A 15,505-nucleotide genomic window follows, 5' to 3' on the forward strand; every position below is an offset into this window, starting at 1 on the left:
TAAAGGATATAATTATTTTTTTAATTTTAGTATTAAAAGAAAGGGACATGATAAATTCATATATTCAACAAAATAAATATTAAGAGACAAATAATGGAGAATAATATTACATTACAAAATTCACCTCTATATTTTAATTTTTAATACTAGTAATTAATTAATTAATTAAAAATATTTATAAATGGATGATATTAACAAATAATAAATTATTTAATATAAAATAATAAAATGATTTTTAAGTATAATACTTGGAATTTTAATTTTCAATTTCAATTAAAAAGTGTGCATGTTAAATTATTAATTAACATGTATATACTCGTATTTACTAATTTAATGCATCATCTTTTTGGGTACATGGTTGTTCATAACAAACTAAATAATTTAGAAATCAAATTACTTATTTATTCTCATTACCTTGAATTCCGTTTATTCTAAATTAACATGATATATATATATATATATATATATATATATATATATATATATATTGAAATTTATGAAAATAAAAATAGTTTAATTATCAGTTTATTACTGTTCAATTTTATTAAAATATAATTACTTTCCAATAGTTTAATTGATGAAAATAATATTTTATATAAAATATTAATAATGTGAGAATAGGTGTTATAATCCATTGAAATTCAAATTGTGATAGATGCACAGTATTATTTTCTCTGTCTAAGCAGAAGTAATATTTAACGGGACTTGATGTTTCTCTTGTGATGGGGAGACAGAGAGAAGTCTATTTTTGATTTGACGTATTGGGGACCATGATCATCTTTAGAATTTTAAACTTGTTAGGGTTCCCATTAACTCCTAATGGGCCAAATCTGGTTTCCACTTGTTTGAGCCTATATTATTTTTTCTATTCGCAGTCTAAATGTTCACTAAAATCAAATCACTTTTATTGAGTCCAACTAAATGTAAATAGTTAATATAAAAACTACAAATAATATATGTACCCCACATTAATTATTAGAAATAAAATTTCTACCATTTTTTTTGTTAACAAATTGATTCTTTGCTACCATTTTTTTTCAACTAAAATAAACAATTTTCTACTTATTTAACCTGTTGGTCTAAATTGGTATTAAAAAAATGCTAGTCTAAATTGTTTAAAAAAAAAACCGTTTATTTTCTTTACAAATAGTTCTCTATTTTTTAAGAAGTAAATCTTATTTGAAAAATCACTTTTTAAAAAATTACTTTTTTGGAATTGTTTTTTTTTTTATTTCAAAAAAACTAAGTCAATATCATATCTACAATTTTCATTCCATAATGTTTGATTTCACAAATTTAGTTCTTCAATCAAGTGAAATTTACAATTTTGGTTCAATGATTAGATGCACATTAGTTAACTATTAAAATGATAATATTAATTATGATCTTATGTAAAAAATATGACATTAAAAATACACCAATTAATGTATACCTATTATAAAGATAATAAATTTTGGTGATTACCATTTTAGTTTTCATTTTTATATTAGACACTATTATCCATATATTTAATAAAAAAAATTATTTCAAAAATAAAATTTTATTTTTGTATTGGACACTATTACCCTTATACTTATTAAAAATTCTTTAAAATTTTTAAAAAAAATAAATATATAGAAGCACAAAGTATCTTTTTTCCTATTAATTATATATAATAAACATGCATGTACAATGATCTGATTTAAAATTTATTTTTTAAAAATTATTTTGTCGAAGAAGAAAAGTCTCTAAAGATGCTCAGATAAGATAGATATATGTGTTTAATAAGTAAAGGTTAATTAATAAATAATTATAAAAAATAAAAGTCAAATTGGATAAAAAAGTTAAAAAAAATCTCTTACAAATTAGATAGTTATCTATAAAATAATATTTCATAATTGTACATTATTTTAACTTCTTATGTAACTCAAATTTTAGTTATCACATATATCCTACTAAATAATTTTTACTATCATTTAAATAATTTTGATGAGAAAAATTTAAAGTTTTTTTTAAAATTTAACATGTAATTCAATTTTGATTTATCAAATTTATCTTTAAATTATATTTTATTATTTTTTAAAATAAATTTGACAAGAAAGCTTTTACGATTTTTTTAAGTTATTAATATGTAATATTAGCAATATGTGATGTTAGTTTTATATATCTTAATTTTGACAATAACATAAAATATAAGGTTACTTAATACAATATGTAAAAGAGTTTATATATACTTCGTCATTTTCAGATTGTTGGGTGATAAATATTATTTCTTTATATTGAGACACTTTAATTATGAGTTTTTAATTTTAAGTTGCACTTTTATTTTTGTACTACTCACATCTGTACCACATCAACTTATCAAGTCGAACCGATCCCCAACCGATAAGATAAACTGATAAGATCACAATCTTATCAAATCGTAATCAATCCCATTATCACTTATAGGAAAAGCTGTAATCTGCATCAAGGTATGTGCATTATATATATGACACTTACATACCCACAAAGACTAACTTAAGCATTAAAGTCTCTTTTGCATATGCAAACCCCATCTTCGAGCAGCCGACGTATCAAGCAGAACAGGCTCACCAAACTTGCCCGAAGATCGTAAAGCAGAAGAGGCTCACCGATCTTGCCAGAATATCGTCTCACCACCGATTACAGGTTAGAACAATTTTAAATACTACTGTGCATGCTAATATTTTATGAAAAGGCTTCAGATATAGTTTTTGTTCAACTTTATTATAGTAATTAATAAAATTAAGTGATGTTGCTAATCATTGAAATAAAAGATTGAATTAAATAATAAAAGTAATATAAATTAATTTGTACATACTTCAATCATTAAATTTGTATATTATTTTTATATTTGAATTATCTTTTGGTAAAAATGATTTATAAATTTTTGTAATTATTTTAGTGTTTTTTTAGTTAAAATATTTAATATTAGATTTTAAATAATTTGATAAATTAAAAACAAGTTTTGTAAATATTATAATTATCATGTTTTTTTTAAATAATTAATTTAAAATGTAAAAAATATAAGATAAGTTAATAAATTAAAAAATATATTAAATTTAGGATTTAGATTTTTAAGGTTTAGGGTTTAATAGATTTTTTATACATTATAATTATGTTTTTAAAGATTTTGTAATTATTGTAGTGATAATTTGTTTTTGAAACTGACATATAACAATTTTTGGTTTTAAAATATCGTATTTATTTCAGTCATTCTTTTAAACCGAATCATTTCAAATTTAAACTTTAAAATAATTTAATAAGTTTAAAAAATAATTATTTAGATTTTAAAGTTTAGGATTTAGTAAATTTGTTTATATATTATAATTATCTATACCTATTATAAAAGGGGTATAGGGGTATGTAACTGGTTTTGGTCTTGACTTTTTAGTGGACCATTATACTCTTCAGATTTTAAAAAATATTATATAGTCTTTGAATAACTATACATAACTTTCTAATATTATGTCTATGTATAATTATTAAAGACACAAACAATCCCTCTAGTTTTTTTTAAATATTTTATAATTATTCTAGTCATTTTGTTTTAGTAACTAAAAAAAGGTTTTATGAATATTATAATTATTATGGTAATTTTTTACCTATATTATTTCAAATTTGATTTTTTTTATATAATTTGATAAATTAAAAAAGCATTTAAAATTTACGATTTAGAAGTTTAAGTTTTAAGGTTTATTAGATGTTTTATATTAGAATTATGTTCTACAAAGAAGGAATTAAAAAATTCGTTAATATTATAGTAATTTTTTTAAACTGACATATAACAAATTTTTTATTTATAAATATAGTAATAAATTTGATGAAAGTTGAAATATTTAAAATTTACAGATAATTTATTAAATTAAAAAAGGATAAATTTAAAAACAAATGTTTCTTAAAAATTAATTAATTAATCCAAATTTGTACACATGGTATAAAATAAAGAATTTCAAAATATTGATAATTTTTTATTTATCACATATATCTTTAAATTGAAATATAATATTTTTAAAACAAATTTAACAAAAATATTTTAGAAATTATTTTCATCTCCTTATCAAATATAATTTTATTTATTATCTAAATTATCGATAATTTAAAATAATGGTATAGTTGTTGATTTTGTTTTTGGAACTGATATATAACAATTTTTTATTTTAAAATATCATAATTATTTTGGTGAATTTTTTTTTGTAACTGAAACAATTCAAATTTAAATTTTAAGATAATTTAATAAATTTTAAAGAAATGTTTATAGAGTTATATTTTAATATATATATATATATATATATATATATATATATATTTATATTAGAACTATCTTCTGATAAAAATAATTTAAAATTTGTTTATTTATCTAGTGATATTTTGTTGGTAACAAGAAAATGTAAAAGATTTAATTTAAAAATTATAAATGATTTGATAACTAAAAACAGGTTTGATGAATATTATAATTAGTATCGTAATTTTTTAACTATATTATTTCAGATCTAAATTTTTTTTTATATAATTTGATAAATTAAAAAAAACATTTAAAATTTACGGTTTAGAAATTTAAGTTTTAGGGTTTATTTCAGTTTTTATATATTAAAATTATGTTCTATAAAAAGGCGATTTCTTGCGTGCCCTTTGTGAGTAGAGGGTTTTGGTGCCTTCTGTACGGAAGCGAATCAGGTGATGTCACGTGTTTCTTTACTCCATGTCATCCAGCGTGTTGAAAGTTTGACCAGAAATTGGGTAATTAGATCTGATCCGCCCCTGCACCATGATCCAACAAACCAACCCGGGTCCCAAAATTTTTCCATTTATAAGGACACGACATTTTCCTTGTCGGAATTGATCCCCTAGAATCCAAATTTTCAAAATGATTCTAGGGACCACATTGACCACCATGAACTGGTTGTGGTAGTACCCATCGAATCTCTCCTGCTCCCTAATGTCCTGCAGCGTCACGAAGTGCGACTTAACCCCGAAGAACCGCACGTGGTACGCTATCCACTCCCTCACGCGCTGCGGGTTCAGGTCCCCGAACAGCGACGACCCGCAGTATAAGTAATCGTATTTTGGTTCCGACACGAATAACGAGGCGTTTAAGGTTCCCGGTTTTTCGTGGAGGACCTCGATCGTGTCGGTGGTGTTGAGCTGGCGTCGCCGCTGCCGGAGGTGGAGGCGCGGAGGATGAGGCTGCCGCCGACGTTGTCGGCGTTGAGGGTGGTGTGCTTTGATACCCATTCTCCCAATTCAATTTATAAGGACATGACATTTTCCTCGTCGGAATTGATCCCCTAGAATCCAAATTTTCAAAATGATTCTAGGGACCCAGGTTGGTTTGTTGGATCATGGTGCAGGGGCGGATCAGATCCAATTACCCAATTTCTGGTCAAACTTTCAACACGCTGGATGACATGGAGTAAAGGAACACGTGGCATCACCTGATTCGCTGTCCGTACAGAGGGCACCAAAACCCTCTACTCACAAAGGGCACGCAAGGAATCGCCAAACATAAAAACCTCTCCTCATTAGGTGCTTGCCAACTTGGGTTAAGCATTTATCTCGTCTACTAACATAGGCATCATAACATACCGTTGTCCAACAATTACTGATAGTAGTACGGATAGGGATGGCAATGGGCCCCATGGAGTGGATAATAGTAAACTCGTTTCCGTCCCGCTGAATGAAAATTGGTCTCATATTTATCCCATATTCGCGCAGGTATTCATTAAGCAGGTATTTATGAATTTCTTGAATATCTACGAATATTCATAGATATCCATGGATATTAATAATTTTTTTAAGAAATTAAAAAAAAATTATATTACAAATAATTTTAAGTTTATATTTAATGTCATTGAAATATTAAAAATAAAAATTTAATGTCAATTTTGAACTTATTTTTTACATTAATTTTGTTAAAATAATAATAAAAATGCAAGATAATCAATAACTTAAAATACATTAATCTCACAAATAAGTTAATGTCTCATCACAAAGCTACAATAATTCAATCTCATAATTTCAAACGAAAGTAAACAATTTATAATACATAAATTTTATTGGTTCAATCAAAGCTAGAAAATTAATAAAATTACATCCAACATAATTCTATAACATACTTAACACATGTTAGTAACTTCATCAACTTCACTTTTGTAAGAAAATAATGAGTGTAATTTTAAGGTTATGTAGTACAAGGATAATTAAAATATTTAAGAAATATTATTAAACGAATACCGCGGATATGAATATCATCATACCCGCCCCCGCCCCGTTTATAAACGAGTAAAAAATTATCCGTCTCCATTATCCACGGGTACCCAATTAGCCTATCCATTTATTATCCGTAACATATTTTACCCGCAGATACCCGCGAGTACTAGTAAGGAATATGTATTTGGCAAATGAATCACATCCCTAAGTACGAGTAAGGAAAATGTATTTGGCAAATGAATCACGAAAGGAAGGAACCATTTCACGGCCAGCTTCTGATAAATAAATATCTTGAATTTTATAAGTACCTAACATCCGGAAGTTTGAATAATTGTGGCAACATATAATATAACCCATATCAAAAGCCAACTGCACATCTTTCTTTGAAAGGTTCCCACACCTCTGTTTACAACCAATATTCTATATAAATTATCACCCTCATAAATGTCATTTTTATACTGTACAGTTTCCTCACATAATGTGCAACAACGCTTTGCATTTTACACATACCAGAATTAACTTAGGGCAGGTTACATGCATGCGTTTTGGCTACAAAGAGGAATATACTACAAAGTTAATATCCAATCGTGCCAGATTTTCAACCAGACTTGTAGGATAATAATGACTCGAATACCAACTCCCGCCTTTGAACTGCTTTGGAAGCTACATAAAATATTTTACCATTGTCTGCTCTGCAAATCCATGACTAGAGGCACCAACCCACGCCTATATGGTTTAAAAGAAATAGTTAGCCACTAACAAAGGGAAATGCCTTTTAACTTGACATCAAGAAAATGTATGTATTCTCCTATGGTAATAGGTTTAGGATGCATAATAGATAGTTGCGTTCAAGTATGATTCAATTACATGAAATTTAAAATGTTTACAATGATAGATTTTAGGAATCTGAAATAACATCAGTAAAGGTGCAGCAAGAAATAGTGGAATACATACTTCAGTATTTTATTCAAAGAACTCGATATCGTTATTTTACCAATATATTTTAATGAATGTCAACATATTTCGGTTTACAAAAATAATTAGCATAGTTTTGAACACAACCAGAAGGAATTAGCAAAAGATACAGAAAAGAATGTTAGAAAAAGAAAACAGAAGGCTCAAAAGTCAACCTGAGAAGGGCCCCAGAACCAGTCTTCTGTAATAACCAAAATTCTCTAGGCTGAAGAATCCTTCTGCATTAAAAAATAATAATAATGATGAATAAATATCACATTAGGTGAGTAGGCATAGAGCAGATTACAAGGTATTCTGGTCAGCAAAGTCACACAGGAGTATTATTTACAGTGTATAATGCTGTATGTACTGTGGGAATTATATACATCCTGCAAAACGCTTGGAAACTGACTAACCAAGGGATATTGCAGAACTCTTGGGGATAATAACAAGCGCATGCGAGATTGACCACCTCCCTTCTAAACCGTGGGTGGCAATTGTTATATTTTGACATTAAACATATCATGTTTTAGGTTTAGCATGTTGAAAGGCAAGAACAAAAAAAGTTGTTTTCAACCAGAACACGCGTCTATTTGCGTTGCTATATACATATTGATAACATTTATTTCCGTGTATATAATCTTGCCATCATGTAACATCAGGATTAGGTGGGACTTTGCGACTTGTGATCTATCCAGGATATGCCCCTAAAAAAAATAGTCGCTTATTATTTTAGTTTAATTCAAGTCGCCTTTCACTGTGCATGATTAATTAATGTATTCTTTTCCATATACATTAATATTAACTTAATATTAAGCAAATTTATAATGCCGGCGACAAGTAGGCATATAGCAGATTACACTTGTGGCCTATATTATGAAAATAAAATAACAAAGACAACGCATCATATCCCTAACCTAGCTAGTTTGTAATTGTGATTACAGCTGCAACTCAAGTATTGATTTGAACCACAATTTGTAAATTGTAGCCTACCTTAGACTGTAATATCTTTTTACCGTCACTGAAGTATTGATTTGGATGGTTAATCCCTGCATCACACGGCATGCCATGAAGAGCTTCAAATGTTAAGGTGCAAGCCAACTGCACAAACGTTATCCATATAATCAGATATCAAATCCAAAGGTTGAAATTGATTATTTTTCAGCAAGTTGTGCAATACCTACCTGATAATGTCTATTTCTCACTTTGTCTATCACATCTTCCATTGATCGACTGTTTACCCCCATTCTACTGAGAGCAGCTCTTAGATTCTCTTCACTATTAAAGTCAAACGGCGCCAATTAAATATCAAGTCAAGTCCATAATAATAAATAAAAGAAAAATGATGTCAAGGAAGGAGACTGGAAAACAGAATGAGCATTTCCAATGATAATTAAAAAAATTAATAAATAATAACACTTTAAATTGTATTACTCCCTGTGGTACAATCTACCCACACTCCTCTCCAGTCCAGCACCCTTTCTCTCTTTCTCACTCCTGTTTTTTGGCTGCTGCAGATGCAGGAGCTGGAGAGGAAATATCCACTCACGCAAATAGAGAGACCATTTGTAATAACAATTTATTGCTTAGGGGTTTGATAACAATTTATAGATTAATAAATATAATACTATAGTTGCTGCCCCAGAGACAAAACTCTCCAACAGAGCACTCTGTCCACAAACTACAAACTATAACACACTTGCCTAAGTACTTGCCTTTATATCAGTTATACTCTTAATACATACTGTTAGTAGTTATTTTCTATGAATAACCGCCATCAGGCAGTGTCCTACTATCAATATGCTCCTAATACAGAAGTTTTTACTAGTTATTTTCTATTTATAACTGCCATCCAGTAGTTACTCCAGCCATTTTCTACTGCTATTGTACATCTTCCAAATGTGTAGCTTGGCTGGTTTGTGGACCAAGAATCTGCCTGGTTCCCATCACAATTTCAATACAAACTATAGTCTTCACAAAGGCAGAGTTATAATTCTATTAAGACATTTATCAAGTAAAAATTACTGGACAAAAACATCCATTTCAGATATCCAATTCTGAACGCTAAACTATACATTTGATAGCACACGTATTAAGAGTGACCTGAAATGTCGATAGGGGCAACCATGATGATCTCCAGCTCCGGGAGTAGATGAAATAATCTTTAGACAAGAATAGGGAGTATAATCCTGTAACATCAATCAAAAAATTTCTTGTTGAAACTCGTCATATGCATGCATTATAATGACAAAGTTAGAAACACTGAAACTGTTTCAAAGCCTAGTTTCAAAATGGAAAATGGCAATAACACAAGTTATCAGCAACGGAAATATATTTGAAATGTCCCATAAATCAGTGAAAGAGTTTAAAACTTACAGTTCTCTTCCCTTCCTTTCCATAATTATGGCGTATGCCGTACGCATATTGTTTCTCAAACTTCTCCAAACCAACCTACAATAAGACCCTTACATTTGATTAATTATTAATGCAAAGAAAGCAGCTTAAAGAATACCTTCTCAAAGACTGTATACCAAGATGTCTAGAGAGATGGAATAAATTGAATAGACACAGGTATACAGATTCAGAACGATTTAAAAGTATTATGAAATAATGTGCAAAAAATATCAAACTTGAAAACTATTGTGATTCAAACTCACCATTCATGTAACTGAAAACATGTAATTTCACATATTTAACTTTAAAATCTGAAGGAATTGTCAGAATTTACTTTCCATAATTGATAATGTACAAGAATTGTACGTTACCTTTTTAGAGAACTCTGCCCTCCAAAACGCAAGTGCATCATCCAAATTCAAGCCAATACCCTACTTACATTGTGGAGAAAAGAACAAAAGATAAGATAACAAAGAAGACCGGGGGGTAATTATAAGTAAACGGAATTAGAAGACTTCTCATTGATATTCTCCATCAGAATGAAAGTGAATCAAAATGTATTATTTTGACAATGCTACAAATAAGCACCGATATTCGAACCCAGCATAATCATATGACCATAAACCCGAGAATTGTGCCATTTCTACCCAAATGAACCGAGTCAAAGTGTGGAAGACTAACGCAAGGCCAATCCAAGCTTAAAGTATTGGCCTCCAAAAAAAGATTATATAGTATTGGAATTCTATTAGTTGTTCGTGATAAATAGAGTTCTAATATTATTGAGGAAAATATTATTTATATATTCTAAAGGCCTTTAATTTGTCTATTACTTTTATTAATTTTATAAAAGTCTCACATCAAAAGTTATTTAGGCTTAAGAATGTTAGACCGGCTTTGGACTGACATAAATTCGGACTCGGGGTATCATAAATTTATAGGTATAAAAAGCATAAATTTTAATTTTTCAACATAAGGTTATTTCCACTTATATCTCGTTAATTAACTTAAAACTAAAGAAAGTAACTTCAAGTCTTCAACTGTCAGGATAATTCGAGGCAATAATTTTCCCATCCCCAACGCATGTGAAATGTAAAGCCTCATTTAACACCTCAAACTTATTAACCATCTAGACTCTAGAGTATTTTTAATTATGCCCAGAAGGCAGCCAAAAGCAACCTTGAGAAAGAGGCCTAGTTGCATCCTCCCTCCATGCTTTAAATGATGATCCTCCCTCAGCTGCATAAAAAGTGGTAAACCAGGAGATGTGAGACAAAACTGACAAATAATATAAGGACTCTGAACAAGATAAAAGATAAGAAAGGAATTACAGATGAATCAAGGGGGAAGAAAAAAATGGGCATTATTTATTCCAATCTCAAACCTTATCAAATAGGTGACGCATGCACAAAGGAAATGAGCTCTTGGCAACTTGATCAATGTCCTTTAATGACATATCACCATATTCTCTTGACTGCAGAAATTTTAAATCAAAGTGACCATTGTCAATCCAACATCACATAAATGCCTAATACTAGAAATAAATAAATGAATATACTGCTTTGAATTACCTGAGAATAATCAGGACCCAGATCACTTGAGCATAGGGCTTCCACAATCTACATAGAATGCTAATCAACTTTTTTAACAAAGAAAGGATCTATTGATATACAAAGAGTACACCACACTTACAGGAGTCCACCTATGTTTTTCTTGTTCTCTAATTGAAGATGTCCATTTTCTGCAACAATTAGATGAAACTCTAAGAATCTTAAATCCCAAAATTGCATTTAAAGAAATAAAATTGAGAGTTTATATGAGAAAATTTATTGAGATGACTTCAAATGACCAATGAAACCTGTTAGTAAGGATGAGTGTCTTTGACAGCTGACTGCAGAATAGTGTGGCTACAAGTGAAACAATCTAGAAAAGAGGCAAAATTGAAACACAATATTTACTGTAACCAATAATTTGAGTTCAAAGCAAGAATAAATAGAATGTAATTACACTTGTCAACCTGATTCATTGCAACATATGCATATCCTTGATTTATAAACACTTTCCGTCCAGCAACAAGCTCTGGAACTTCTTCAAATGGTACCTATATGGGAATGAAAGAAAAGATATACAGATGTTGTAAGTTGTAACCCAAAACCTGAGGGAGAATGTTAGATAACAGTGACATATGATGTAACATGGAAAGTAAGAAGCCTAAGAATGCCTAAATTGCCACCCCATTCATTATTGAGAGCTTTCCCCCACAAGATTATTCGATCTTATCTATTGGATACAATTGAATACAATAATTTGTTATGTTTTAGGAAAAGGTGACAAGAGAGATAAAAAATGCATTGAAAGAAGATATCCTCCAATACTCCACTCACATATAAACAACCTTTTGAAAATTACAAAAAATGATACAAGTATTAACATATCACTACTTCCTTATACTTCCCATTAAACTGGTGCCCAGAAATCATTCATGCCTTGTGAGTGTATGACTGAGTTAGCATTTTTTTTTATCAGCAAATGTTAGTAATTAGAGAGTTATGTTAGCTAGGGAGATTTGAACCCACTCTCCTTATCACTATCCCTATGTTTGTATTGTAATAGAACAAATAGTTTCAGCTGGCATAACTAACTTTAGGAGTTAATTATCAGTCAGTTGCTTGTATAATACTACACCCTGTAACAGAAACTATGGCAATTCAATAAACCACATTCTTTCAAATCCTTTACTTTCTTTCTCTGTTTTTCCTCTGAATTCAGTATGGTTTCCAGAGCTCTAGATCTCTGATGGTCTCTAAAAAGTTTTCCACCACCTTCACCACACACACATATGAGCTCTTGAGAATCACAAAGAGACCCAAGGATAATTAATTACTATTTCCCAACAGTTTTTCTGATAGATTCAAACCTGTTTTAATTAGTAAGTACTATCTTTTTTCTTTTTGTGAACAAGGAGGAATCAGTAGAATTCAATATTTTTACTGAATAAGAGAACCAATTTTCTACAGAGAAGGATAAGAAATATTTAAAAACGTCAGAGTTAATATTTACAGTAGAACTGCGGTTATGTTAATAATCCTGTCACCATGTGCATGGAAGAAATAAGTAAAAAATAAAACATACCTTGTAGAAGATAGCATCAACTGCAAAAAAAAGTAAAAGAAGCAAAGCAAAATATAGGCTCATTAGATTTGAAAAAGTAATCAAAATCGGGGAAATAAAACACCAAGAAAATTGAGGCACAAGTTTCAAAAGATTTTTTTTCTTTTTCATGTAGAATAGCAGTGCAAATATTCCACTTGAAAAACCCAAGATCTCTATTTTTTAATAAATTAACCCATGCAACTGATAGCTTAGTAGTGGATTTAGATACTAAACAAATACTAAAAAAAGCAGAAGGAAAGATGTGATTTAGCTCTTAGGTAGCAACAACTAGTTATATTCCTATTCATTCAAAAAGATAATCTAGCAAGGTGCATGCAAATCATTTCTGCTGATCGATACCAATATGGTAATTGGTCATTGAAAAAAGAAAGCAATGTGCTCCTACCAGTGGGTGAAGGCTGACCCATAGAACGTGCAACTTGTCCCAATTTCTCTTTTATGCTCTGGAAAACAGAATTGTCATTTCTTTAGGTACTAAGGTATCAGAACTAAATTACTTTTGCAAAAATCACCTTCTAAGAAACATTTAGATACAATAGTCAAAAGCAAATCAATTATAACAAATGACATGTGACTACCTCAAATTCCACATTGCTAACAGCCCTGTAAGGAAGGTCAAATTCATCCATGACTGCCCTCTGTGCACTCATAAGAAAAGTTTATGATGAGTAAGAACCTAAATTGAAATACAAAAACAATATAGTATGGGCAGATTTTACCTGAGCTTCAGCTTTCAGAAGACGAAAACGGTATCGAAAGAGTGCGGATTCCATAGAAAGAAACCATTTCCTCAGGTCCTCCCTGGGAAAACAGGCATTATGAATTTTAGTATATATGGAATAATTTAGAAACATAATTAGGTTTTCTTATGACTTCACTAATCCGAATTTTTTCCTTGCTTTGGTCCAGGCCAAGCATCATTCAGGATTAATGCATAAGTACAAAATCTGATCAATGCATGTAATTGGTGTCACCGGTCTTAAACTCTCAATATCATCATTACCAAATTATTCAATTTTAGTAATCTTCCATTTATTTTGATCAGGCTTTATTTGTCAAACAACTGAGGACTCTTTTCAATAGCAAGGAACAACAGTAAAATAGTAAGGCATAAGAGAGAGAGAGAGAGAAAGAGGGAGAGCTCTTACGTTCTGCAATACACCAAACGAAGAACAAAATGAGATATAATATCCTTGTTTGGAACCTCAGATGCGTGTTGGTGTCTCATATTCACTTTCCACAGGTCCTTTACCTGTACAAAAAAGGTTCACATAGAAACAACCCATCAGACAGTGAAAAACTAACAAATCAACATCATCAGATCCAGCATTTTACCAAATTTTCCATTTCGTCAGGTTTCTTTCCCCGCGACAAACCATCAGAAATCCCCTTGAGAACTGCAACAAAATATTAATATCCATAAAAAACGAACTACAAAACTTGAAAAATGCGAAGAAACGCATGCAAACACACACAATTTTGCGACTAATTTAATACACTATAAAAACACAAATCACTTGCAGATTTCAGGCTTCACTTCAATAATACATTCGTTTCTTAAATCTAACATATATACAGGGAGCAGCAGACACAGTTAAAAGCATAGAAGATTATCCAAAACCCTAAGCACGAAGACAGAGGGGATATGAAGCAGATCTCTTGAATTCGAAGTAGCAGAAGACAATGAAAGCATAAAGACGAAGAAATTGGACCTTGGAGGCGGTCAATGGCGAAGGACACGAAATCCTCGAGCCTGCCTTCGAGCGCTGGGGCGGAGCGATAGAGGGGAATGGTGGGTATCACAAGCGGCGAGGGTGTCGAGTGAGCGTTGGAATTGCTTCACGGTTCCGAATCCACGCCAAATAATTTGACCCTAGACCAAAATTGGCGGGAAAACGTTTTTTCTAAGCTAATTTGCTATTTTTTAAATTAAAATATATATACAAATTATATTGAAATTTGTTAAAGAATACCTTTTATTACTTTTAACTCTTAATTACTGAATATTTTGCATTCCAACAACTTTCTTTTTAGGTGTTATTTTTTTTTACAGAAGTATTTTTATAGATTTTTATAATTTCTTAACTAATTTAATTTTTTATTTATAATTAAATTTTAATATTTTAAAATAAATTATCAATAACTAAAAATAATCTTATATTATAATATAAAATATTTATCTTAAATTCAAAATATAAATTTATAAGATTAAAAATATTTATTTATACAGATTTAAATATAATATTTATTGGTATATATTTGTTATAGGTAATAGTTACATATAATAAATATTTAGACTAAAATACTAGTAATATAAGTAAAAGAATATAAAGAAATTAACCATTAATCAATTTTTCTCCAACATATTTTCACTATTACAAAAATCTAAACCATTAATCAAATTTTCTCTTTTTTTCAATACTATGTTGCAATTATTACTTGAGGGTTCAAGGTTTACCGGATGGTGCTAGATGAGAGATGCAATTGCTTCTTAAAGAAGTGGTCGACACTTCCTCCGAAAGCATAAAAAATTAACGATTGTTAACTAATACACTTTAAAATAATTATTTATATCTAGCTTGTTAACTGATACACTCGTCCAAAGATGTTTCGAAGTCTTAGTTTTAGAGATGTATCATTTTTCATAAATATTTAGCGAGAGAGAATTTGAATCTCAAAAGATTATTTAAATTATAAGTTGAATGAAGTATATTAGAAGTTGAACTTTAGCAGTTAGAAGAAATTGTGCTCGGGGAAACTGTGAACCTTATATTATTTT

The 15,505-nt window shown here is 29.7% G+C and overlaps 1 protein-coding gene across 2 annotated transcripts; it reads right to left on the bottom strand.

Moving 5' to 3' along the window:
- Positions 1–6,450: 6,450 nt before the first annotated feature.
- LOC109817666 (putative DNA primase large subunit) lies at positions 6,451–14,595 on the bottom strand. Of its 2 annotated transcripts, none has more exons than XM_083077502.1 (20): positions 14,439–14,595; positions 14,062–14,123; positions 13,875–13,978; positions 13,446–13,527; positions 13,305–13,364; positions 13,112–13,169; positions 12,685–12,704; positions 11,570–11,653; positions 11,411–11,475; positions 11,245–11,293; positions 11,124–11,171; positions 10,937–11,026; positions 10,732–10,791; positions 9,927–9,986; positions 9,538–9,612; positions 9,265–9,350; positions 8,346–8,439; positions 8,155–8,262; positions 7,338–7,400; positions 6,451–6,933 (listed from the first exon to the last, which is right to left on the bottom strand). In XM_083077502.1, exons 2-19 carry the CDS (start codon positions 14,071–14,073, stop codon positions 7,383–7,385), a joined length of 1,173 nt encoding a protein of 390 aa, XP_082933628.1. In that variant the 5' UTR covers positions 14,074–14,123; positions 14,439–14,595; the 3' UTR covers positions 6,451–6,933; positions 7,338–7,382. The 2 variants fall into 2 exon arrangements, with proteins under 2 accessions (XP_082933628.1, XP_082933629.1); XM_083077503.1 differs by lacking the exon at positions 14,439–14,595 and adding an exon at positions 14,202–14,425.
- Between the last annotated feature and the right edge of the window lie 910 nt (positions 14,596–15,505).

Source organism: Cajanus cajan, chromosome 6, assembly GCF_000230855.2.
Source record: "Cajanus cajan strain Asha chromosome 6, NIPB_CcT2T_4, whole genome shotgun sequence".
In the NCBI taxonomy this organism is placed as follows: domain Eukaryota; kingdom Viridiplantae; phylum Streptophyta; class Magnoliopsida; order Fabales; family Fabaceae; genus Cajanus; species Cajanus cajan.

Bases quoted from the DNA above. Each gene is read 5' to 3' on its own strand.
- LOC109817666 (XM_083077502.1), bottom strand. The intron at 9,987-10,731 runs GTTGCTTTTGGC...CAATGTAAGTAG, and splicing joins AACTAGGCCTCTTTCTCAAG to GGTATTGGCTTGAATTTGGA. The intron at 9,613-9,926 runs GTAACGTACAAT...GTCTTATTGTAG, and splicing joins GGGCAGAGTTCTCTAAAAAG to GTTGGTTTGGAGAAGTTTGA.